This window comes from Oscarella lobularis, chromosome 7 (genome assembly GCF_947507565.1).
Source record: "Oscarella lobularis chromosome 7, ooOscLobu1.1, whole genome shotgun sequence".
NCBI classification, from domain to species: Eukaryota; Metazoa; Porifera; class Homoscleromorpha; order Homosclerophorida; family Oscarellidae; genus Oscarella; species Oscarella lobularis.
The window spans coordinates 3412632-3432693 of record NC_089181.1 but is presented as its reverse complement, the minus strand read 5'-3'; the positions used below and the strand labels follow the sequence as shown (position 1 = coordinate 3432693).

Genomic DNA, 20062 nt, shown 5'->3' with positions numbered 1-20062 from the left:
GCTCTGACGAATTTGAAAAAAAATATATATAAGGAAAACAGTCTCAGGATCTTTTGAATTTTGTCCACGAACGTAAGGCTGCGTTTCAAATGTTGTTTTACTTTAGTTTCTTTCCGATGTCATTTGTGCCTAAAGAGAAGGAGATGTCATCTTCACAAACTCAGTCAGATACGGGGGCTTCTATGAACTGGCAATTTTTTTTCTGGCCAGATGGTACATCTATAATATAATGGACAATCGGACGAGGCAGATGAAGAGCTTTCCTCCGATGTCGCCATTCACCTCCGGGCCCCGAGGTGACTAAATAAAACCGGCCCAACTCGAGCCAGAGAGGTTAAACGCGGCGCAAAAGCAGGGGATTCAATCCCCTACTCCAGTGGCATGAGTGCATGATAAACTGCCACCCCACTTGGGCAAGACGCGGTGGGTTACAATTGCGGTCCACCTGTGCCTTGGTACATAAAGGCACCCCCGGGACAGATGGGTCACTGTCTCCCCGAAAGAGGGCCTGGGTGAAGGGCCCTTCACCTGAAGACGCCGGGAGGACGTTCGTTTTCTTTTTGAGCTACTTCCGGGTTACTTCCGGGTTTATTTTAAATAAAAAATAACACGACTCCTTTCTACTGCGCGGTGGCGGCGGCGGCGGCGGGGCAGTTTTTTGTATTGGTGAGACGGGGTCTTGCCCGAGGACCCCGGGCGTGAGCAGTCTTTTAGGTCGTGCTCAGGACCCTAGCACGTACGCTACGCGAATTCTACAGTACTTGCGCCGCCGCACTACAAACGAAAAGCAAACGAAAAAAAAAGTGAGCGTGTCCGCCGTGTCTTTTTTCTCTTCTCTGTGGCTCAGCCATCATGCATGCGGCGCTTTGCAAACTGCAAACAGACGAAGTAGAGAAACAAAGAAGAGGCTGTACGGTGCACTTCGACCTGTCGATTCGACGCAATAACTGCGCTTCGTCGTACGCTGAGAGTTAGGCGCGATGAGACGCTTCGTTCGAGGCGATCCTAAAGCGTGCAAGTAGAGCCTTTTTCTCTCTCTTTGCTCGCTTACTCGGTCGGCGAAAATATCCCGTACAGGCGGGCACGTGACTGCTCGAAATTAATCAAAGCTATTCATTTAATTAGGATTGTTCTATGAGGTGTTGCCTCAGGTAAGCAATAGCGAGAGGCTGCCTTTTTCCAATGAGGTTAATCAGTCCAGCCGCAAGTCCGCCCAAATTGATCTAATTAAATTCTATATGTCAAATGACGTCACTAATGAAAGATATACCTGAACAACGTAGGAAACCAAAGTGTGCAATTTTCCTTGTTTGACTATTGGCTCTATTTGCCATCCACTAGCAATTACCTGCAAAAAATTCAAACTTTCGAAAAGATCATCCCCTATAAAAATACGTAACCTCAGCTCGAATTACGTTCGGTGTGACCGGACACTTTGGATGAGTGATTGATCGTCCAGCAACAATAAATTTTCCGTTCTAAATCAAATTAAATAATTAAACTATAAACGTTTATTGACTCCTCCAACCTCCTGTCGTTCTGCATGCAAAAAACACATGTCTCTTCCCTGTTTCATAAAGCAATTGTGAGTTTCGTAAACGCAATACACTATTAGACAACAATCCCGAAAGTAGAGCTTATTCTCTTTCTTTCTTACCTATATTTAATCCGGATTCAATTTCCTCGACAATTTCTAAAGACTAGGGGAAAAAGGGAATAAAATGCAATTGATACTCTTTCGTACTATGTATCACCTTGAGCATGTTATCATAAACGAATCTAGTTCTGGAATCTCGAACTGCATCCCACACTAGAGTAGGAGGCACTTCTATCATTCCACGTCCCATAAAACTGAACACGTAAAAATTTATTTTGTTTTAATTAATTAAGGTAGAATTCCCTATCTAACCTATCATATTTGCTATTCGGCATTTTCTTCTTCATAATCAACACGTCTCTATCAATAGACTGAAAGCTAAAGGATCACAAATCTTATCTAAAATCAACAAAGTAGCAAATAGAACTTACATCCAGCCTCCGGACTGCGTATTTCGTGTCAGAAAATCCGACTCAAAATCAATTCCAGATGCGAAATAGAACTGAAGTAATAATAGAGTAATAATATTAAAACGCGGAACGGCAGCTGGGGGGCCAAATACCTCTGCCATCACATTAGCACAAATTTGATTTCCAAGCGTTCGATAATCAATCCTAGAATTATGATCTAAAGAGAGAAAGAGTACAAATTTCTTTTAGATAAAAATGTACGACTGTACTGTGAGGAAATTCAGCTTCTTGAAAAGAAATTGGCGTTGGAGCCTATAGGAGATATATAATTAATTAATTAATTAATTAAGGCAAGAGGACACATACAACTAGTCTCTCTTCATCGAATACACGCTTTTCATTGTCCTCCTCCTCCTCCTCCTCCTCCTCCTCCTCCTCGCTATTGCTACATGTTACGTCATCACTTCCGTCTTCCTCTTCTTCTTCATTGGTTCCGTTTTCCATCGACTCTTGTTTCCTCCATAAACGTCGTAAGTATTTGCGTCGCATTTTCAAAAATTCATCCAAAGTCATTTCTTCCCATTTGGTCTTCTCCTCCACACTCAACACCTCGTATTCGCGTTCGACCAAATCGCGCAGCGAAACGACGCAGCGAGGTTGAACCGAAATTATTTTATTAATAACAAAAGCAGGAATCCGACCTGAGACATAATTAAAAATCATCTCAAAATCATTTCCCATTCCCTCACCTTTTAAATCAATTCGCGCTAAATACGTCACGGAACAACTTGCCTTATTTCCGGGTGTCGAAACAATTAAAAATCCACTATTATTCGTCTCAGCTCGTACAAATTTTTCATTTTCCGGGCAATAGGAATGCTCCACCTTAATATCAACTAACAAAAAGCGCGCCAACGTTCTTTTATCCTTACGGAATTCACGGCCATCACGAGACCCGTTCCAACCTCCCGGATACCGGAAACGACGCACAGATCGCGAGGTGACGTCGGAAAAACTGGCTTATACTTGAGCCGACATACCAACGTGTCTTCACGAATAACTTCAATTAGAACGCCTGTACGAAAGTAAGTGCACTCTTAAAAAAAGAAATAATTTTATTGTACATACCCTCGTTGTACATTTCATTCCACAGATTGCCTTTTTCTAAGTCAGCTATATAACTTAGTACAAAGAAAGGTGGGACGGTCATATTTGCTGTTCCTTTGGCACTATTTAATCCGGGTTGTTCTTCCCCTACGAGCGATTTTCTCTTCATAATTGTTACGCCTCTAAATTCGAGTCACAACGTAGATCTCTCAATTAAAATATTGAACGGTTTGTATACTTTGTTTCGCTGTCTAATTTCCATTCGTCAGAAATTTCCGCTAAGGCGGTGTTTTTGACTTTGATTGCTGAAATGTCAGCGAGATTGATCCAACTGGATTATGACGTCATTTTATTAATTTATTAATTTATTTATTTATCTCACCTCAATCTCTGATTTTCTGAAGAGCGAGAAGGAAAGGAATTCATCTAAAGAAAAATCGTTTGCGTTAAACATTCAACTATGAGTTCTTACATACAATTGAATCCTTTTTTCTTCTCTTAGGAGATCCCCTTGGGGGCTTCTTTGTTTCTTCATTGCTGCTTGGCAACGGCAAACTCGTTTTGATAGACCGAGTAGCCGATTGCATAAGCACAAAGTGCTGTAATGAAGAGAGCCAAGACGAAAGACAATCCAACGCATCATCGCTAAAATAAACGACGGAAAGACCCAAACAAAGAGAAACCAACGTAGTAGCAGTATTGCTATCATCATCATCTAAGAAGAAAATAAAAAGAGATTAGAGAGAGAGACACGTGACATCATCCTCCTCACTTTGCCCCCCAATCGATTTCACACTCCAATAAGTCCACTCTACGTCAGATTGACGTTCTCCTCCAATAGCACGTGAGAACAAACGAAAATAATTCTCAGCTTCAGTCCAAGATCTTTTAATTAATTAATTAATTAATTAAAATTAATTAATTAATTAATCTGATGTCGTTCTCACCTCGAATAAGATTGACTTCCGCCACCGGAAACTCTCAAATTAACACTTATGACGTCACTCACACCGTCAGAACCCTTTGCTATCACGTGAGCAGCGAGACAACGCGAATTCCATTCCCCTTCCAAGGAGACGTCGCTCAACACGGAAACGACATCCTAAATAATAAATAAATAAATAAATTGATACCTTAGAGGTGCAATGTATCTACTTACTTCCGTCGAGGAATCGATGACGATGCTCGAAGCGTATACGGGTTCCGTCGAACTGAAATCGCTAATCGTTCGTTTCCACAGTCGAACGCCTCTTCTGCTATCGACTAGCGTCCATCCAGCGCGAGAACCCGGAGGAAGAAGCTACAGTACGTCATGGCTTATTTCGATGAATCTACGATGTAATGCTCTTTACCTTTTCTAGGACTAGCTTATTGAGGTGTTTTTTCCACTTCGATTTGAGGAAATAGTGCTAGAAGACGTTGGGATTCGTTTTTCTTGGGAAAACGAAACTGAAATCACCTTTGCACGTCGATATCGCGTTGATACGAGTTCTCTCCAACGGAATAGCATCGCTATTATGACGACGACGATGGCGTAGACAATCGCATAATCCATTCTATGCTTCCGTGTACTCTCTCGTGGTTAATTAATAGCAACGAGTGACGTCGACGACTGATCCCGTGACACGTCTCTCGCGAAACGCAATGTCTTCCGAACGCTTCGAAGACCTCGATGACGATTTCAGTGCCATCATGAGGGAGGTCAAGTCCGAATTGACTCTCATTCAGCGAAGCGTCGGAGGTGAGGCTCCCTTTTGGGAGAGAAAGAGGAGACGATCGTTTCTCGCACAGAACAACGAAAATCAAGCATCAGAATCACAGAAAAGCGACTAGAATCAGCAGAAAAGACGGTAGAATCAATTTCGTCGTATAACTTATCAGCAAAAAGTGACGATTTTCGCAGCTCCAACAGATGGAAGCCGAAAGTCAAAATGCACCAGCCGCTTTTCGCATTGGAATGAACTCGAAGGCGAGAAAGTGTCGCACCGACTTGGAACGAATCAAAAAGGAGCTGGTGAGAAAAAAACGAATTAATTAATTTATCTAATTAATTAATTAATTAATTAGAGACAAGCCAGTTCGTCGAGAGAAGAACTTTTTAGCGGAGGCCGAACATATGGAACTCAAGATCCAGCGGTAACATCTAAATGATAATTGAATCAATTATAATTAATTAATTAATTGTTTTATAGGTGATTCAAGGTTACCAGAGAAACACATTGATACAAGGAACGGGAAGTCTAAATAGAGCTTCTGAGAGTATAGCCAGATCAAAAGCAGTGGCTACAGAATCAGGTATAAAAAATAGAAATGAGAGATCACGTGATCACGTGATCTTTAATTAAACTTATTAGAACAAGTTGGTACTGAAACACTTGGGGAATTATATGGTCAGAGGGAACAGCTACTAAGAGCCACAGATACAGTAAATAGTCACATGATCAATTTCAATTTCAATCTCATTATTTTTTAGGTCGCTGAAACGGATGCGGAGGTCTCTAAGGCAAAAACGATATTGATTTCAATGGGGAAAAGGTACCCTTATAGTGTTAATTAATACGTTATTGATTCTATCATTTAGGGTGATAACGGATAAATTGATTATGATGATCATTATATTACTGGAGCTAGGCATCATTGGGGGTTTGGTCTATTGGAAGTTCTTCTCTTAATTAACTAATTACAACTTGTTTCATTGTTGCTACTTGTTGCTGCTGCTGCTGTGTATATTCATAGAATGAGAATAAATTGAAATTTGCCGAGGGGGCGGGGTCATTGTTCTCTTCTCTCACTCTCAGAGTGTTGCAAATAGGTTATAGCATTTTTTGAAACAATGTAACTAATTCCCGATCCAACAGTTGTGGCTGCAGTCAAATACCTAATAATTAAAAACAATAAAAAATATACATGTAAACTATATTGAATCTCCTCTCACCACATTCCTTGAAGAATTGGATGATTAACAAATTCAAATACGGGAGCAGCGAGACTAGATGCAACCAAACCGAGCTGAAACAGCGTATTCACTTTTCCTATTAGAGTCGGCTTGATTTCGGTCGTCGCATGACGAATATCCCAATACTTAGCCAACGTAATCTAGAAGAAAATATTTATTAACATGATCACATGACCATTGAATTACCCACGGGTGGAGTAAGGCTCTTGTATCGAACAAAGAAACCGCTAAACACTAGACCACCATCTTTAATTAGAAACAAAGCAGTCAGAGGAACTAGAGCGAAAGATAAAAGATACTTCCATAATATCATATATACCAATACCGGGTAAAAGACTTGCGTAGCTCAAAGACATAGCCAATACATTGACTAGAAGTTTATCAGCAAACGGATCGAGAACTGTACCCAGCATCGATTTCTGATTTTTGAAATTTCGCGCAATATAGCCATCAAGCTAAAAAAACGATTATTTAATTATTGATTGAGCTTGCATGTGGCCTATACCAAGTCCGTGAGACCTGCGACAAGAAAGACACCCAATGCTATGACGTAATTCTGTTCGATGACGAGATATCCAATGATTGGCGTCGAAATAATGCGAGATAGAGAAAGAAAATTGGGGATCGTCCATATGTGTTCCACCTAGAGCCGATTTTCACTGCACTTTCTAGTCTTTTATATGTACTTACTCTCTTTTTTGCTGCTTCGGTTGTCGATTGAGAATTTCTACGTAATGCGCAGCGAAAGCAGCACGAAAGCTCCTTCGACGAGTCGAATAACAAGTAGCGATACTGAAGACGATTTCCCGTTGCGAGAAAAGCTCGCGAACAGACAGAAAGAACGCGAAACATCGTGGGAAACACGTGGATCGCGGAGCGCGCGTTACCGATCGAAAAACAGCATGAAACGAGCTTTCTCAATCGTCAACGAAACTTGGAAGCGAGTGTGGAGCAAATCGTTGCCTCGCGGAGCCGACAAGCGTCGCGAAATTCTCCTCTGGGACGATTTGGAGAAGTGGGCGTGCATCTCGGACGAAGAAATCGGCGGAATGTCTCACGCAAAGCTCCAAACGAGCTCCGAAACAACGCTATTCCACGGCCGACTATCGACAAACACACCGGCACCAGATTCCACAAATAAAAACCGAATGAAATATAGCGGATATTGCGCAATTCGATCTCAACCAAATCGGGTTAACATACATCAATAAAATCTAGACTATCTTACCTTTTTTTCATTAGGGACGATTTGGACGCGTGAAACTGTACGATTTTTCGCAGTATGACGCGCTCGAATTTCGTCTCCGTGGCGACGGTCGAAAATACATTGTAAATCTTCAAATTGAGAGCTATAGACGCGACGACTTGTGGCAAGCTTTTCTGTATACAAGAGGTGGTCCTTTTTGGGAGAAAATTCAGGTAGAACAACCCCAATCGTATTCCTAATCTTATCTTATTTATTTCAGGTCGATTTTTCCGACTTTGTCCTCACGAATCGCGGCTATCTTCAAGACCATCAAATGTCATTTTCTAGAGAAAAAGTCCGAACAATTGGCTTGCTTTTAGCAGACCGAATCAATGGACCGTTTCATCTCGAACTCGATTACATAAAAGCAATACAAAAATAAGAATCAAATTTCAAATTTCTCTTCCGCCTCTTTAGCAATCATTTTAGCAATTGCCAACGATGACGTAGCAGCGGGCGAAGGAGCATTTCGCACGTGAAGAACACGACTCTCCAGTTCCCCCGATCCACTATCAAAAATAAAATCATCAACGAGACTTCCATCAGGACTGAGAGCTTGAGCTCGAACCCCAGCAGGACCACTAATAAAAAATAATTCAAGTTAATTAATGACTATTACTTTATACCGTGTGACGTCATCAATCTGCAAATCAGGAACGTATTTCTGTAGTTGAACGATTTGAGCTGCTAGAAGAGCGCTGCGAAAGAATTCCTTCATTCCGAAGCTGAGATGTTTTGCAGCTAGATTTCGAAAACCACTACAAAACATACCGGTATACAAGTACACATCATTCAAGGCTGATTCTAAGAACTCTTCTCTTGATTGGTCGCTTGCCTTTGTGACATCACGTAACGTGACTTGCCAAATATGGTCAAGGAGAGTGATGTCACAAAGGGGCAAGCAACCAATCAAGAGAAGAGTACTATACTACAGTACCGTGTGTACCTGTAGAGAAGAGCACTCTTCAAGTCAGCCCATTTTATGTTCCAAAATTTGTAGCCTTCTCTCGCGAAGGCGAGAACAGCGTTGGGACCGAGCCAAACGTTGCCGTCCATTCGCGGTGTAAAGTGAACGCCGAGAAAAGGAAATCGAGGATCAGGCACCTAAAAAACAGCTACAGTGTACAGTACATTGATTTCAAGCACGTACCGGATAAATGTTTCCCTTGATTAAATGACGCTTTCCGGGTTTCAAAACGAGATACTCGCCCCGAAATGGAACAATCTGAGGATCGCGTTTTCCACCGGATAACGTTGCAAGTTGATCAGCCTGAAGTCCGCCGCACGTGATCACGTGACGTCCACTAAAAGTCGAACCGTCTTTCGCGTGAACACAAACAGAATCTAGACAAAGAAAAAAATCCAATATAATAATAATAATTATTATAAATATTACCTTGATTTTGAGAAAAGTTGACTACCTGCAAAGGTAAATAGATATTATAGCTACTTGTTGCATGTGTATCATGCCTCCGTCTCAGTAAATATCTTTCCGCCCAAATCTTCAAAAGTTCTTCCAAATGAACGAGCCAATTGCCCATAGTCAATTATTCCCGTCTCAGGTGAATGAATCGCTTTCAAACCCTAAAAATAAATAAATAAATAAATAAATAAATAAATAAATAAATAATAATTTTCGCGAGACTCACTTTGCAAAGAGGTTCAATATCTTTAATAGACTTTCCATCGATCATGCAAACTCCCTTCACTCGATTTTGAAGAGCTCTTTCATAGAGAGCATCAAGACGAGGCAACTCCGACTCTTCGACAGCTACAATAATCTATAAAAAATACCAATAAAATGACGTCATGATGACGTCATCTCTTCTTACCTTGCCGCATTTCTTATAAGGAACGTCATTCTCATTACAATACTTATAAATCAAGTCCATTCCTTCGACGCATAATTTTGCTTTCAGTGATCCGGGAGTGTAATAGATTCCGCTGTGAATGACGCCGCTATTGTGGCCCGTTTGATGAGCGGCTGTGGATTAATGTCACGTGACGATGTCATCGATGATTAGTTACTTTCTTTTTTATATACCAAGCCGTTTTTCTTTTTCGAGAAGAGCTACGGAATGATTCTTGTGTCGGAGAAGAAGTTCTCGTGCCGTCGCTAAACCGACGATGCCTCCTCCAACGACAATCAGGTCAAAATGTCGAGAACTAGACGAGATCGCTTCCGAAACGTGCATCGAAGGCACGAAACTCACCTCTTTGCAGAAATCCATCGCTTGGAACTCCTTTCGGATTGTAGAAAGCGTTTCCAAGCGAATGAAGAGGCCATCTCCCCACGCTCTAGTCACATGGTAGTCACGTGGTAGTTTACATAAGAAAATCAATCATTAATTAATCCACTTTCTTCACGCCGCCCAATTTCAAGGGACGACTCTTCTTTCCGGCTTCCAACGCCCGCCGTTCCTTTGCCTCTTTCTGCTTCTGTCTTCTCTGATCTCGCTGCTTGGCTCGATCCATTCCACTTGCAACTTTCGTAGGCTTAGGATCTTCAAACGACGCCCATTCGTCATCATCATCCCATCCCCCAGTATTGCTATTTTTATCTGTCGTCTTTGGATCGGCGTCCAAAGCGCTCCAATCAGCGTCATCATCATCACCCCAGCCATCCTTATCATCACTTTTCTTACTAAAAAGTGAAGAGGCGGAAGGACGCGTCGAATCTAAAAATAAAAATCAACAAATTTAACTACTAATTAAGTTATTTGTTACCTTTGACAAAATTTGCCCCCGGTTTGATTTCCGTTTCCCCGACTACGTCACCAGAATCCCACGCAGAGTCGTCGTCAAAAAACGACAGGCCACCCGACGATTTATTATTATCATCCTTTTTTTCGCCCCAATCGTCGCCCCAGCCATCTTTACCTCCGTCTTCCTCCAACGCCGCCCATTCGTCGTCATCATCACCATCATCATTTTCCTCCTTTACCTTTCTTTCCACAGGAGGAGATTCTCTGTTTCGAGCTAAAAAAGAGAAAACTTCCCACACACAAACAACTGCACGGGTTTAATTAATTAATTAAACTAACATTTTTGCTGTGGAGATGAGACTTTTTTCGTCTCCTCTTTCTCTTTCTCTTTTGGCGGCTGTGGCGCGTCATCCTTTCCCGTTCTCCCGAGTCGAGACGCCAACGAAGTATACGCCCATCCAGCAAACGAAGACGCCGTGCCAACAACAGCACCGGAATAGGACCCACCTAGCAGTTGCGACGAAACATAACCTAATATAAAAATGAGAATCTCTATTGATACTGACTTGAATCCGCTTTGGGAAGCTCTTCAGGATGATCCGAATAATATTGGAGTTCTGACAGAAACAAATGAATCACTTGAAAAGCCTGCAGAACATTTTATTTCATTTTTAAATATTCTAATTTTCTCGCGTCCTACCTTGTCTCGAACGTCCTTTTCCGGGTCCAACGTCAGAGGCGCGATAGCGGGAATGACACGCGTTGCCATCTCCGTTGGTTGATAGTACGACGCCGCTTGCGACATGGCGACAATTCCCGCCGTACGAGCGGGAGGAAAGGGATCGCGTAGAGCCCGAACAAACGCCGCTAGAATCACTTTTTGACGCGTCTATCTCAACAATACAATTTCGAAATAATAATTAATTAATTAATTCAATTGCGTTTACCGATTTTGACATGCACGAAATGACTTTTCCTAAGCAAATCGTTGTATTGGTGCGTATGCCAGCCTAATAAGAAATTTCTTATTTATCTTACGATTTACGTCACTCAATCTTGCGGCTCCACCTGCGAGTCAGTTTGTAGGGTAGCAAAGTGCTTCAATAACTGACTGTCTATCGTTTTCTCGCTTAGTTTGGGCGTCAGCAAAACCATAGCCTAAGAATTACACCTGCGACTCTATTTTTTTCAACTCTAATCTGCTTTATTGGAGAGTGGGGCACTATTATTTCAAAATCAGTTTCTAACTTGTTAATCATTAAACGTGGAATTCTGAGACTACTAATGGTATTTTGTTACTTTCGCACGAAATTAATTAGGGCAATACGTAATATTATTTGAACCCTGGTGCAAAATTAATTAAGTCAATGCCTCCTTAATTTACCTTGACAGTTGCCTCTCTAACGGCGGGTACAGTATCACTAAAGCCTTCAGCCACGTGAGGAAATATCTGAGCGTCGACTACAGACGGTTGAAGATGTTCAATAAATTGACCAACCTAGGCACAAAGACGATTAAATAATCAATGATTTCATCGTCTCTTACTTGCTGAAGAAGATGAATTCTCGTCGATCTTTCCGTCGATGAAAACAACTTCACGAGACACGGAATTATTTTGGATTGATACTCACTCGTATCAAGAAGTTTTCCCAACTGAAAAAAATTTTGATTTCAATTATGAAGCGGCTCTTATTTTGCTACAACTTTTAGCAGGGGTGGTAAAATCGCAGATCCTGCTCCGCCAAACTCGAAAGCGTTTAGCAAAAGAGGAAGAATTTTAAACTTTCCGAATTCTTTCGGAAACGTGTCCAATGACTGATTCAAACTCTTAATAAAAACGAGACGTTGACTCTGATCCATAAACTAAAAGAAAAAATAGCAAAAAATAGAAGAAAAAAATATTTAATTAAAATTTTTGACCTGCATTTCGTCCAATTTGAGATTCGTCGTCACAAATTGATTATCCATAAACGCGCAATTTTTAATAAAAGACGCGGGACTCGGTCTCGATTTCGGATTGGCACCAACAAGTTCACAGTAATGAGCAACAAGAGATTTAGGAATCTAGAGAAATAATCTACGTACGGGAAAGGAGATCCCCAAAGTGACACGCCCCCACCTTAGAAGTAGATTTAAGTGAAGACGATCGAGGCAAAGGCCCATTGAATATTTCCCAAATCAAACAGCCAAAACCCCACATATCCCAAGACCTTGTACACAGAGAACGTTAGTACATGTATGTGTATGTATTCTTCTTTCTTTCACACTGGTGACGTAACGTTACGTAACGTAACCCTTCCAAATATGGTCAAGGAGAGTGATGTCACAAAGGGCAAGCGGCCAATCAAGAGAAGAGTTCTTACGCTACGCTACGTTACGTTGCCAGTGTGAATCGACCTTTATACTGACCATTTTTCAGCGCGTTTCAATGCGTTTGGCTTTCCCGCTTCCGGAGGATCGTACACTCGCTGACCTTCGGGCGGTGGAGGATCAGAAAACGGTCGAATCGACTCGAAACCTCCGAGTTTCCATTCGCCAGCTTGATCAACAAAGACGGAAGAAAGGCAAATATTTGCGTGTACAAGACTACAATCCTCATTCAAAAACGTCAATCCTTTCTATAGAGAATATCTAATTAATTAATTCCCTTAGTTCTTACGTACCGAAATTTGATGCAATCCCCAACTAATTTCCAATTCATTTTTTCCGTCTTTTTGACGAAGAAACTCTTCCAAAGGAGTGACCGGTTCCGTGGCCACTGTTAGAGTCGTTTCCGTCTACATTGCACAATTCTACTGTAGTAACAATTTCACTGTTGCTTTTTCTCTTACCTCCATTCCATCGATAAATTTGATGACGTTTGGATGACGAAACGTTTTTAGTCGAACGTACGCTGTTTTCGCTGCTTTCATCTGCTAAACAACTCGGAATCGGCGTACGACGGATCGCTGTTTTACCTCTTGCTCTCTTCCTTCACTGCCGTCGAACACGAAGAGCGTCACGGCCAAATTATCGGACTAAAATGTCGCCAGCGTAAAATGGCGTCTTTTTACAGCGTTTACGACTACCTTTCGTTTTCCTTTGTGAACTGACCAAACCGTTTTGCCGATTAGGCATTCGTATTTGTCTTCTATTTCGTAGGGAAGGTCTTTTCCTTGACCCTGGCCCATTGTACACTTTCGTATCCGGGTCCTTTATGACAAAGAGATATGCAAGATCTCATGATTCGTTTATTAGCTTCGTCTGTGGCGGTAGCCAGACGAGCAGGTCAACACATACGAGACGTTCTCCAATCGGGAAAGCTCGCTGTCGTCGAAAAGGCAAGAAAACGACGATATTTTAGAAGATGAAACGATTTCGACTTTCCGCTAAAGGGCGTCGACGATCCGCAAACAGAAGCCGATCGACGCTCCCAACGATGCATTCTAGCATCGCTCAAATCCCAATATCCAAACGTGACCGTGATAGGAGAAGAGGTAAAAATATAAAAATCATTATTATTATAAATTGTTTTCTTAGGATTTACCGCCTTCTGCAGACGATCAACGTCTTATAACGGACGCTAAAGACGAGAGCGTTCTCAGCGTGGAATGCCCCAAAATCTACACGGGAATAGAAGAAAAAGACGTACAGTATATATAAAAAAAGAACTCGATTTCTATATATCACCTTTCAGATTTCCATATGGGTCGATCCTCTCGACGGAACGTCAGAATTCACAGCCGGTTAATTAATTAAAATCAAAAGAAAACTAATTTCATTTCGAATCATTTTTTTAGGTTTTCTCGATCGCGTCACAGTCCTAATAGGTATAGCGATTGGAAGCGAGCCAATTGCCGGCGTCATCTATCAACCATTCTATCAAAAAACCCCGGACACTTTGCCTGGTCGAATGATATGGGGAATGATGGGCGTGGGCATACGTGGCGACTTCACCCCAGCTGAATTGCCACCCCAACGTCAAATCGTCGCCTCAACGCGCACACACGGAAGTGGTGTCGTCAGCGAAGCAATCGACGCAATTCAACCGGATGAAGTTCTTCACGTCGGCGGATGCGGATACAAGTGTCTTCTCGTTCTCGAACGCAAAGCGTCCGCTTACGTTTTCGCTCATCGAGGCGGCACGAAGAAGTGGGACACGTGCGCACCGGATGCTCTACTTCACTCCGTTGGCGGTCACCTGACCGACGTCGGCGGGAATCGACTCACCTATCATCGCGACGTCGAACACTTTAACAATCATGGTCTTCTTGTCACAATGAAGAATCTCGATTGGTATGTGGAAAAATTGGCTCCCATTGCCTGCAAGCTCTATTAGTGAATATTGCTGCTTTAGTATAGTACATTGTCTATCTCTGTCTCATTTTGTATGAATATGGATACCTAGTCTTGCTTCACACTTCTTGCTAGTCGCGCGCTTCGTCTTGGGGTCTCCACTGGTGGAGATGATGGGGATGATGATGATGATGATGCCTTTTTTGATGCGCTTCTTCGTTTTCTGCTGTAGCGGCGACACGGACGTTGTCGACATGACCTATTTATTTATTTATTTATTCATTTATTTATTTATAGAGTTGACGTCATTTTTGCTCTTGTCTATCGTCTCTTACCTCACGTGATCGTCCAATTCCCATTTCCACAATTCGATTTCGCACTCGGGGCATTTGATTACGCCCAATCGTCTCTGTATGTCGATGCTTTCCGCAGGTACGATTGGTTTTCGCTTGGGAAATGCGTCTATTGCGCCGCATATGGGACACGACTCGAAAATCGGCTTGATTCGTTCGCTTTCGCCGTCGTAGAGGCACGTTTCGCAAATGCGATGCTGACAGAGGCCCCAGACCATGCGAAGACGCGGACACATACAAATGACGCATTCGTGCCAGCGTTCGATCGACCTAAAAGACATGCCGGGCGCGGGGGGGAAGCGATTCGGATGTACAACGTGTAGCGAGACGTCTGCCGGGCTACCGTCGCACCACGTGGTCTCATTGTTGCATACACGTGAGCCCGAGCGCGCGCGACAGCTGACGCAGCTGACGCGCGCGGCATCAAATGTATTTCCCAAGTGCGAGACGCGCCTTTTCTACCGTAACAAACATAACGGCGTTCGCTGGAAGCGAACGCATAAGACACGGAGTTAATCCGCGAAAGAATCGTCTCCAGCCTTCTTCTCTATAGAGTTTTTGCACACAATCAATAATTCCATTATACTTACGATTGGCTTTCACCGTGTCATCAGCCTGCATTGACGATTTGATAACGTCAGTTGGATAGGTGAGAACCCAGTAGAAAAAGCCCCCACAAGCGCCTGAAAATAGCAGAGCTCCTGACGTCAGATCGCTGACACTTCCTCCTTGGGGAGTCCAAAAATTCCTCGATATTTCATAGAACCCAAAGAAAATTGAATTCGCTGGCACGTTTCGTAGCATCGTAGCGCTAAGCGCCTGATAAAATCCACGCAAGCCATATTGCTTTGTAATAGTGTAGCCACAGTGAAAAACGTTACGGTAGACGGAAGGATGTCCTTGTGCCGCTCGAATCACTTGAACTTGCATTTTTGATTTGAACTATAAAAAGTAGAAAAATTCTTTTCCAGACAGTGTCTTTTATATATATCTGAATTCTTACCAAATCAATGGGACCTTCGATAAAAGCAACCGTAAATCCCGTAATCATTCCAGCGAGAAAATATTCCGGAATAGTTACTCTCTGTCTATCGGATCCAGCAAGAAAACTCGATACCTGCGCCGCAGGAGAACTAATTAGTACACGTGAGCCCCCCTCGTTCATCACGTGTCCTAATAATGAGTGAGTACTGTACTGTACTGTACACAGTACCTGATAGTAGGTTGAGAATAGAGTCGCTCGAAAGAACATTTGTCCGACAATTGGAGAGCCTAAATGTTCGTTAGATGGCGTAGAACTACGATTCGACTCTTACCGACGCCCCTGTAGAGTCCTCCTATGCCCTCTCCTTTGACAGTTTTACGAAAACAATCGTAGAGTCCGTTGTAAACGGGATTTTTCACCGGTTGAGTTTGAAGGCGGACTTTTAGCGTGTCGAACGGGTGTCCGACAAGACATATTGCAACTCCGCCCACCGTACCGGCTAAACTGTTGCGGAGCAAACGACGAGCGATCGTTTCTTCCCCCATTCTCTACTCGATCACGCGAGTCACGTGCAGACTACATCGCCTAACGTGCGCTTTTTGAATGGTTCTCGTAGCTGTAATCGGCGCTGGTCGACTGGGCGCCAGCATAGCTGGTTCGTATTGAGTAGAGAACGACAGCCGAATGATATGCGTTTGTAGGCGAGCTCGCCTTTCGGGGTCACAGCGTGAAAATTTTTGATCGCGACCCGGAAGTCATAGCCAATCTCGAATCGACACTCGAACTTCACAAACGTCAGCTGCGACAAGACGGAATTTTACTCCCGGGTCAAGATTTCGATGTTAGTGTCGCCGGAACGACGTTAGAGGGCGAATTCTTTCGTTTCTTCTCATGCAGGGAGACGTACACTATTTCTTCTCTTTACCCGACGCTCTTTCGAACGTCGACTACGTCTTTGAAGCGGCTGTCGAAAATCTCGAGTTGAAACAATCTCTCTTCAAAGGCCAGCGAGAGAACTTTTCCTCTCTTTCTCCTTCTTCGTCACTCGCGTTTTTTGTGCAGACATCAGCACTTGCGTTGCAGATGACGTCATTATTTCGTCGAGCACGCTAAGTCTCGACATCACCGACATTGCAAGCAGAGCAATTCATCCGGAAGTATTTAAAATTGATCCTCAGTTTCTTAATTAAGTTAATAAACTTATAGAGAATATTGGGTCTTCGATTTTTGCTTCCCGTTTATGCCATTCCAGAAGTGGAATTGCAAATGGGTGCACAAACACTTCCAAGTTCAGTGCTCAGAGGTACACCGCGTGACTTAATTAATCTACTAAATATATCTTCTCTCTCAGTTCAGACGTTTCTTGAATCAATGGGAAAGATACTGTTTCTTCGTGAGGGAAGAGTTCCTCTCAGACTGACACCAGCTCAAGTGGAATCAAGAAAACAAAGTACATATGTACCTAGATATTTATTCGACAGAGTCTTCTCACATAGAACATTTAGTATGTAGAGAAGATATCGTGAGAAATCGTTTGAGAAGAAACCCCAGGCTCACCCTTACACAATACGGCCACGTTTATCACACGGACGGCTCTTACGTTCCAGCAGCGGATCATCAAGAACTCGTTTGCATTGTGTGCATGGACAGGGAACGAGACGCACTCCTATGTCCGTGCAATCACTTTTGCAGCTGTCAAAAGTGCGCCAAAACGTTGGTCAGTCAAAATGCCGGCTGTCCCGTATGCAGAGGAACAATCGAAGCAATAACACCCGTGTACAGTTGCTAAAGGAAAAGTAGCATTAAAATAATAATAAGACAGTTAGTCCCGCCTTCGCGCGTGACGTCACACATGGACTTGCGAGCTTCCACCAAAGCCGCCGCTCTTTTGTACATTTGCATTTGCGCTACGCTTGCACAGCGCGACGTACGCGCATCGACCTAGTCGCCAGAGCGTGCGCACGATGCAACGAACGAGCAAACAGAACGACAGTAGCACAACGAGCGCTATGAGCACGGCTACGGCGATCTGTAAGCGATACTTCGAATAGTCGATCTGAACGAACGGCATGAGACCGAAAAACGCGTGGCGTCTAACAATAAGCCATTTAGTCGCATACGGGACACGTCACTTAGTATTTTTCTAAGCGAATCATTAGAGGATAGTGTAAATCCGGGTCGTAAGATGACAGTGTCAACGCCTGAATTTATAAGAGCTAGAAAAGCACGGTACGGGCTTTTGTCTGGGCGCTGTACCTGCTGGTGTTTTTGCCAGACACGTGCGTCATAAATCTCCGTGATCTCGACTCTAAAATTCTTTTCGGCCTTTTTACAAAACGCTTGTAGCGTGTGTTTTCGCTTGGGAGCAAAATGCAGAGCGTAGCCCTGCACACGTCGTGTATGTAGTGTGTAGATGTAAGGGGAAAAGCGTACCTTTGGCTTGAGAAGCGCTTTCATTGTATCTATGAGACCGTCGTGGCTGTCTTCAAAGAACAGGCTAAGAAACATTGTCTTATGTGTGTGTATCACGAGTACATTTACACCGTACCCATCAGCACATAAAATGACGTCAAAGTGACCAGCCCATTCCTTGAAATCTGCCTCGCATTCCCAGAGCAAGATACTGTAGATAAAAAAAAGCAACTTTATTTATGCATGTAGCAGCACTTGCAACAAAGTATAAGTTAAACATGGGGGAAGTAGTGTAGTTGCAACATAGCATAGTCAAAGTAATCATGAATGAATGAATGTGTTGTGGTAGAGTGAGTCTCCCTCTCTCTCTCTGTCTCATGCCAAACTGCCACTGTCAAGCGACGGTCGATACCATCTATTCCCACACGCCTTTCTATATTCGTTCTCCGCGCGACCTGGACGAGCGGGAAGCAAGGAAAGCAGCGCCTGAAATCGATCGTCCGTCACAACATCTCCTCGACTCGACGACGACAGCGACGAATCATCCAAGGACCCGCACGACTTCGTCGACACGTGTCTCCGAGCGAACGCGGAACCAGATTTAGGTCGAAGACGGGCCGTCGCCGCTCCGTCTCGAATCGGCGAAATATCAACGTCGTCGACACTCGAAGGATGAGAGCGCAAAGGGAGTCGTTTTGCGCCGTCACCAAACACAAATAACTCGCCATCGCTCCCTTTTCGAATTGCTGTCGTCGGAGAAGGCGACGATACTTTTCGTATGCGTTGCATATCGGTGCGCAATTTCTGTTCCATTCGAACGACAGCGCGCTTTTCGCGATGGTGTTCGCGAGCGTGAACGTCGAGTCGTTTCGTCAAGACGAAGTGAGCGCGATTGTTTGCGCCGACCAACTGCTGGGCCGTTTTCGACTGCAATAGACTCGTCTCCTTGCGAACGGCTTTCTCAAGTCGATCAACGTTCAGCATCTGCTTGGCCGCCTATCTGACTCCGCGCCCGCGCGTCTCTGTCTGTCCGTCCGTTCCGTAAACACTATAAGATCGTCGCCTTTGGCTCGGTATGCGACTCGCTATCGTCAAGTTTCGTCAAGTTTCATAGGGAACTTTAATTGATCTAATTTTAAGACTTGTCGCTGTCCCTTCGTTTTGTCTCTCGGTGTGCGTGCCATGCAAACACGAGGAGTCTCACCTGCTCTTCACTCGCTTTGACGCAAAGTCGAATTCGTTGGCTTCTATGTTTCTTTCAATGTCTAGAGAAATAAAACAGCCACACTATAGTACCTTCTTATGTACATGTACGTAGTCAAAGTTACTTTGAACAGACTGCGAATTCCCGTCTGTCACGAGAATTTCAGCTGCATTCGAATAAGCCCCGACCTTTGGGAGAAAAACCATAAATACTGAAGCAAGGGTTACTGTACCTACCATGAGTGCAGCAAGTCCTGTCATGCCGGCACCCAACTCACATACAGCAAGGCCACTGGGACAAAATACATTTATGGTACCTCTCTATATGTGCTCTTACTCAAATGAGTCTCTTTGCTTCAAGCAATAATATGCCATCACTTCTTCTGATGGCCAAACACCTTCGATAGGACTCCTCCAATTTTTTTCTAATCGGCCGTACGAATCTGCTTACAGATATTTCCCGTGTTATTAAATCCAGCGAGATTGCTAGGACTGACGTCACTGGTTAGATGTCTGGTGAAAAATGGAAGCTAATTCTACTGCTGCACGCGTATGCGTGTACTACAGACCTTATATTGAGCGAACTCTTTCCCAGTTCTCTGCTTTCGTATCGAAGCCACTTTCCTTCGCGTCGCTTGTCGTCGATTGGCTCCACTTCGAGCAATTGAAAGGTGCTGAACCGCCGTACGGAGACGTCGTCGTCGACTTTAACGTTTCTAGTCAGAATGCAGTCCTTTAGAAACTTCCAGCGTCGTTTTGCATGGGAATTCATGCTTTTTGATGGTCGTTAGCGTACGTGCGCAACGGCTACTG

The 20062-nt window shown here is 43.5% G+C and overlaps 10 protein-coding genes across 13 annotated transcripts; 4 read left to right on the top strand and 6 right to left on the bottom strand.

Annotated features, from left to right (window-relative positions):
* Window positions 1-1060: 1060 nt before the first annotated feature.
* On the bottom strand, window positions 1061-4715 carry LOC136188866 (uncharacterized). Its single transcript, XM_065976661.1, has 22 exons — window positions 4574-4715; window positions 4467-4523; window positions 4274-4414; window positions 4062-4216; window positions 3887-3999; window positions 3591-3829; window positions 3497-3540; window positions 3353-3445; window positions 3136-3296; window positions 2940-3082; window positions 2757-2892; window positions 2374-2708; window positions 2277-2319; window positions 2160-2224; window positions 2029-2099; window positions 1910-1975; window positions 1755-1851; window positions 1658-1700; window positions 1529-1608; window positions 1401-1478; window positions 1271-1348; window positions 1061-1223 (listed from the first exon to the last, which is right to left on the bottom strand). Exons 1-22 carry the CDS (start codon window positions 4667-4669, stop codon window positions 1122-1124), a joined length of 2436 nt encoding a protein of 811 aa, XP_065832733.1. The 5' UTR covers window positions 4670-4715; the 3' UTR covers window positions 1061-1121.
* Window positions 4694-5896, top strand: LOC136188885 (vesicle transport through interaction with t-SNAREs homolog 1B-like). The gene is made up of 8 exons (XM_065976688.1): window positions 4694-4855; window positions 4906-4964; window positions 5018-5128; window positions 5182-5250; window positions 5307-5409; window positions 5469-5539; window positions 5588-5649; window positions 5696-5896. Exons 1-8 carry the CDS (start codon window positions 4759-4761, stop codon window positions 5784-5786), a joined length of 663 nt encoding a protein of 220 aa, XP_065832760.1. The 5' UTR covers window positions 4694-4758; the 3' UTR covers window positions 5787-5896.
* LOC136188882 (cardiolipin synthase (CMP-forming)-like) lies at window positions 5333-7219 on the bottom strand. The gene is made up of 6 exons (XM_065976685.1): window positions 6761-7219; window positions 6576-6713; window positions 6396-6525; window positions 6261-6346; window positions 6050-6210; window positions 5333-5992 (listed from the first exon to the last, which is right to left on the bottom strand). The coding sequence occupies exons 1-6, from the start codon at window positions 6920-6922 to the stop codon at window positions 5887-5889; spliced, it is 783 nt and encodes a 260-aa protein (XP_065832757.1). The 5' UTR covers window positions 6923-7219; the 3' UTR covers window positions 5333-5886.
* Window positions 6945-7994, top strand: LOC136188886 (complex I intermediate-associated protein 30, mitochondrial-like). The gene is made up of 3 exons (XM_065976689.1): window positions 6945-7263; window positions 7313-7489; window positions 7537-7994. The coding sequence occupies exons 1-3, from the start codon at window positions 6973-6975 to the stop codon at window positions 7696-7698; spliced, it is 630 nt and encodes a 209-aa protein (XP_065832761.1). The 5' UTR covers window positions 6945-6972; the 3' UTR covers window positions 7699-7994.
* On the bottom strand, window positions 7577-9618 carry LOC136188873 (L-2-hydroxyglutarate dehydrogenase, mitochondrial-like). The gene is made up of 10 exons (XM_065976673.1): window positions 9530-9618; window positions 9361-9482; window positions 9149-9300; window positions 8966-9097; window positions 8787-8900; window positions 8713-8737; window positions 8467-8660; window positions 8263-8420; window positions 7943-8074; window positions 7577-7897 (listed from the first exon to the last, which is right to left on the bottom strand). The coding sequence occupies exons 1-10, from the start codon at window positions 9601-9603 to the stop codon at window positions 7702-7704; spliced, it is 1299 nt and encodes a 432-aa protein (XP_065832745.1). The 5' UTR covers window positions 9604-9618; the 3' UTR covers window positions 7577-7701.
* LOC136188868 (N-terminal kinase-like protein) lies at window positions 9603-14961 on the bottom strand. 3 transcript variants are annotated; one of them, XM_065976664.1, is made up of 21 exons: window positions 14632-14961; window positions 14405-14555; window positions 13691-14332; window positions 13301-13623; window positions 13090-13213; window positions 12979-13038; window positions 12853-12933; window positions 12685-12798; window positions 12431-12639; window positions 12141-12231; window positions 11942-12085; window positions 11726-11884; window positions 11567-11674; window positions 11406-11519; window positions 11090-11179; window positions 10969-11031; window positions 10722-10910; window positions 10588-10669; window positions 10361-10528; window positions 10044-10295; window positions 9603-9994 (listed from the first exon to the last, which is right to left on the bottom strand). In XM_065976664.1, the coding sequence occupies exons 5-21, from the start codon at window positions 13189-13191 to the stop codon at window positions 9666-9668; spliced, it is 2355 nt and encodes a 784-aa protein (XP_065832736.1). In that variant the 5' UTR covers window positions 13192-13213; window positions 13301-13623; window positions 13691-14332; window positions 14405-14555; window positions 14632-14961; the 3' UTR covers window positions 9603-9665. The 3 variants fall into 3 exon arrangements, with proteins under 3 accessions (XP_065832736.1, XP_065832735.1, XP_065832734.1); XM_065976663.1 differs by having other exon boundaries at window positions 13691-14323; XM_065976662.1 differs by having other exon boundaries at window positions 13691-14555.
* Window positions 13215-14604, top strand: LOC136188878 (3'(2'),5'-bisphosphate nucleotidase 1-like). Its single transcript, XM_065976680.1, has 5 exons — window positions 13215-13341; window positions 13396-13497; window positions 13541-13648; window positions 13698-13746; window positions 13801-14604. The coding sequence occupies exons 1-5, from the start codon at window positions 13231-13233 to the stop codon at window positions 14337-14339; spliced, it is 909 nt and encodes a 302-aa protein (XP_065832752.1). The 5' UTR covers window positions 13215-13230; the 3' UTR covers window positions 14340-14604.
* Window positions 14962-15007: 46 nt separating the features above from the next.
* LOC136188879 (mitochondrial substrate carrier family protein G-like) lies at window positions 15008-17056 on the bottom strand. Its single transcript, XM_065976681.1, has 4 exons — window positions 15966-17056; window positions 15863-15921; window positions 15653-15766; window positions 15008-15591 (listed from the first exon to the last, which is right to left on the bottom strand). The coding sequence occupies exons 1-4, from the start codon at window positions 16177-16179 to the stop codon at window positions 15073-15075; spliced, it is 906 nt and encodes a 301-aa protein (XP_065832753.1). The 5' UTR covers window positions 16180-17056; the 3' UTR covers window positions 15008-15072.
* LOC136188881 (5-formyl-3-hydroxy-2-methylpyridine 4-carboxylate 5-dehydrogenase-like) lies at window positions 16227-17503 on the top strand. Its single transcript, XM_065976684.1, has 7 exons — window positions 16227-16289; window positions 16336-16475; window positions 16532-16637; window positions 16697-16791; window positions 16841-16937; window positions 16986-17084; window positions 17140-17503. The coding sequence occupies exons 1-7, from the start codon at window positions 16238-16240 to the stop codon at window positions 17421-17423; spliced, it is 873 nt and encodes a 290-aa protein (XP_065832756.1). The 5' UTR covers window positions 16227-16237; the 3' UTR covers window positions 17424-17503.
* Window positions 17363-20055, bottom strand: LOC136188880 (calmodulin-lysine N-methyltransferase-like). Of its 2 annotated transcripts, XM_065976683.1 has the most exons (10): window positions 19819-20053; window positions 19701-19762; window positions 19587-19647; window positions 19487-19541; window positions 19375-19438; window positions 19251-19311; window positions 18183-18257; window positions 18068-18131; window positions 17891-18019; window positions 17363-17835 (listed from the first exon to the last, which is right to left on the bottom strand). In XM_065976683.1, the coding sequence occupies exons 1-10, from the start codon at window positions 20019-20021 to the stop codon at window positions 17767-17769; spliced, it is 843 nt and encodes a 280-aa protein (XP_065832755.1). In that variant the 5' UTR covers window positions 20022-20053; the 3' UTR covers window positions 17363-17766. The 2 variants fall into 2 exon arrangements, with proteins under 2 accessions (XP_065832755.1, XP_065832754.1); XM_065976682.1 differs by having other exon boundaries at window positions 17891-18131; window positions 19819-20055.
* Between the last annotated feature and the right edge of the window lie 7 nt (window positions 20056-20062).

What these genes read in the sequence shown, in the direction of transcription:
- LOC136188866 (XM_065976661.1), bottom strand. Translation starts at nt 4,669, where the DNA reads ATGGATTATGCGATTGTCTACGCCATCGTCGTCGTCATAATAGCGATG. An exon ending in TCAGAAAATCAGAGATTGAG is followed by an intron (nt 3,446 to 3,496) that starts GTGAGATAAATA and finishes GTCATAATCCAG; the next exon opens with TTGGATCAATCTCGCTGACA. An exon ending in TGAATCCGGATTAAATATAG is followed by an intron (nt 1,609 to 1,657) that starts GTAAGAAAGAAA and finishes GTTGTCTAATAG; the next exon opens with TGTATTGCGTTTACGAAACT.
- LOC136188885 (XM_065976688.1), top strand. Translation starts at nt 4,759, where the DNA reads ATGTCTTCCGAACGCTTCGAAGACCTCGATGACGATTTCAGTGCCATC. An exon ending in AGCAGTGGCTACAGAATCAG is followed by an intron (nt 5,410 to 5,468) that starts GTATAAAAAATA and finishes TAAACTTATTAG; the next exon opens with AACAAGTTGGTACTGAAACA. An exon ending in TACTAAGAGCCACAGATACA is followed by an intron (nt 5,540 to 5,587) that starts GTAAATAGTCAC and finishes ATTATTTTTTAG; the next exon opens with GTCGCTGAAACGGATGCGGA.
- LOC136188882 (XM_065976685.1), bottom strand. Translation starts at nt 6,922, where the DNA reads ATGTTTCGCGTTCTTTCTGTCTGTTCGCGAGCTTTTCTCGCAACGGGA. An exon ending in CCGAAGCAGCAAAAAAGAGA is followed by an intron (nt 6,714 to 6,760) that starts GTAAGTACATAT and finishes AATCGGCTCTAG; the next exon opens with GTGGAACACATATGGACGAT. An exon ending in ACAAGAGCCTTACTCCACCC is followed by an intron (nt 6,211 to 6,260) that starts GTGGGTAATTCA and finishes ATTTTCTTCTAG; the next exon opens with ATTACGTTGGCTAAGTATTG.
- LOC136188886 (XM_065976689.1), top strand. Translation starts at nt 6,973, where the DNA reads ATGAAACGAGCTTTCTCAATCGTCAACGAAACTTGGAAGCGAGTGTGG. An exon ending in TTCGATCTCAACCAAATCGG is followed by an intron (nt 7,264 to 7,312) that starts GTTAACATACAT and finishes TTTTTTCATTAG; the next exon opens with GGACGATTTGGACGCGTGAA. An exon ending in CTTTTTGGGAGAAAATTCAG is followed by an intron (nt 7,490 to 7,536) that starts GTAGAACAACCC and finishes TATTTATTTCAG; the next exon opens with GTCGATTTTTCCGACTTTGT.
- LOC136188873 (XM_065976673.1), bottom strand. Translation starts at nt 9,603, where the DNA reads ATGGCCTCTTCATTCGCTTGGAAACGCTTTCTACAATCCGAAAGGAGT. An exon ending in CGATGGATTTCTGCAAAGAG is followed by an intron (nt 9,483 to 9,529) that starts GTGAGTTTCGTG and finishes GATCTCGTCTAG; the next exon opens with TTCTCGACATTTTGACCTGA. An exon ending in AAGAGTGCTCTTCTCTACAG is followed by an intron (nt 8,075 to 8,262) that starts GTACACACGGTA and finishes TATGTTTTGTAG; the next exon opens with TGGTTTTCGAAATCTAGCTG.
- LOC136188868 (XM_065976662.1), bottom strand. Translation starts at nt 13,191, where the DNA reads ATGGGCCAGGGTCAAGGAAAAGACCTTCCCTACGAAATAGAAGACAAA. An exon ending in TTTTACCACCCCTGCTAAAA is followed by an intron (nt 11,675 to 11,725) that starts GTTGTAGCAAAA and finishes AATTTTTTTCAG; the next exon opens with TTGGGAAAACTTCTTGATAC. An exon ending in CCCTACAAACTGACTCGCAG is followed by an intron (nt 11,032 to 11,089) that starts GTGGAGCCGCAA and finishes ATTTCTTATTAG; the next exon opens with GCTGGCATACGCACCAATAC.
- LOC136188878 (XM_065976680.1), top strand. Translation starts at nt 13,231, where the DNA reads ATGCAAGATCTCATGATTCGTTTATTAGCTTCGTCTGTGGCGGTAGCC. An exon ending in TGACCGTGATAGGAGAAGAG is followed by an intron (nt 13,498 to 13,540) that starts GTAAAAATATAA and finishes TTGTTTTCTTAG; the next exon opens with GATTTACCGCCTTCTGCAGA. An exon ending in AACGTCAGAATTCACAGCCG is followed by an intron (nt 13,747 to 13,800) that starts GTTAATTAATTA and finishes TCATTTTTTTAG; the next exon opens with GTTTTCTCGATCGCGTCACA.
- LOC136188879 (XM_065976681.1), bottom strand. Translation starts at nt 16,179, where the DNA reads ATGGGGGAAGAAACGATCGCTCGTCGTTTGCTCCGCAACAGTTTAGCC. An exon ending in TATTCTCAACCTACTATCAG is followed by an intron (nt 15,767 to 15,862) that starts GTACTGTGTACA and finishes CCTGCGGCGCAG; the next exon opens with GTATCGAGTTTTCTTGCTGG. An exon ending in TCGAAGGTCCCATTGATTTG is followed by an intron (nt 15,592 to 15,652) that starts GTAAGAATTCAG and finishes TACTTTTTATAG; the next exon opens with TTCAAATCAAAAATGCAAGT.
- LOC136188881 (XM_065976684.1), top strand. Translation starts at nt 16,238, where the DNA reads ATGGTTCTCGTAGCTGTAATCGGCGCTGGTCGACTGGGCGCCAGCATA. An exon ending in TCCCGGGTCAAGATTTCGAT is followed by an intron (nt 16,476 to 16,531) that starts GTTAGTGTCGCC and finishes CTTCTCATGCAG; the next exon opens with GGAGACGTACACTATTTCTT. An exon ending in TCCAAGTTCAGTGCTCAGAG is followed by an intron (nt 16,938 to 16,985) that starts GTACACCGCGTG and finishes CTTCTCTCTCAG; the next exon opens with TTCAGACGTTTCTTGAATCA.
- LOC136188880 (XM_065976682.1), bottom strand. Translation starts at nt 20,021, where the DNA reads ATGAATTCCCATGCAAAACGACGCTGGAAGTTTCTAAAGGACTGCATT. An exon ending in TAATAACACGGGAAATATCT is followed by an intron (nt 19,648 to 19,700) that starts GTAAGCAGATTC and finishes GTCCTATCGAAG; the next exon opens with GTGTTTGGCCATCAGAAGAA. An exon ending in GAATTCGCAGTCTGTTCAAA is followed by an intron (nt 19,312 to 19,374) that starts GTAACTTTGACT and finishes TTATTTCTCTAG; the next exon opens with ACATTGAAAGAAACATAGAA.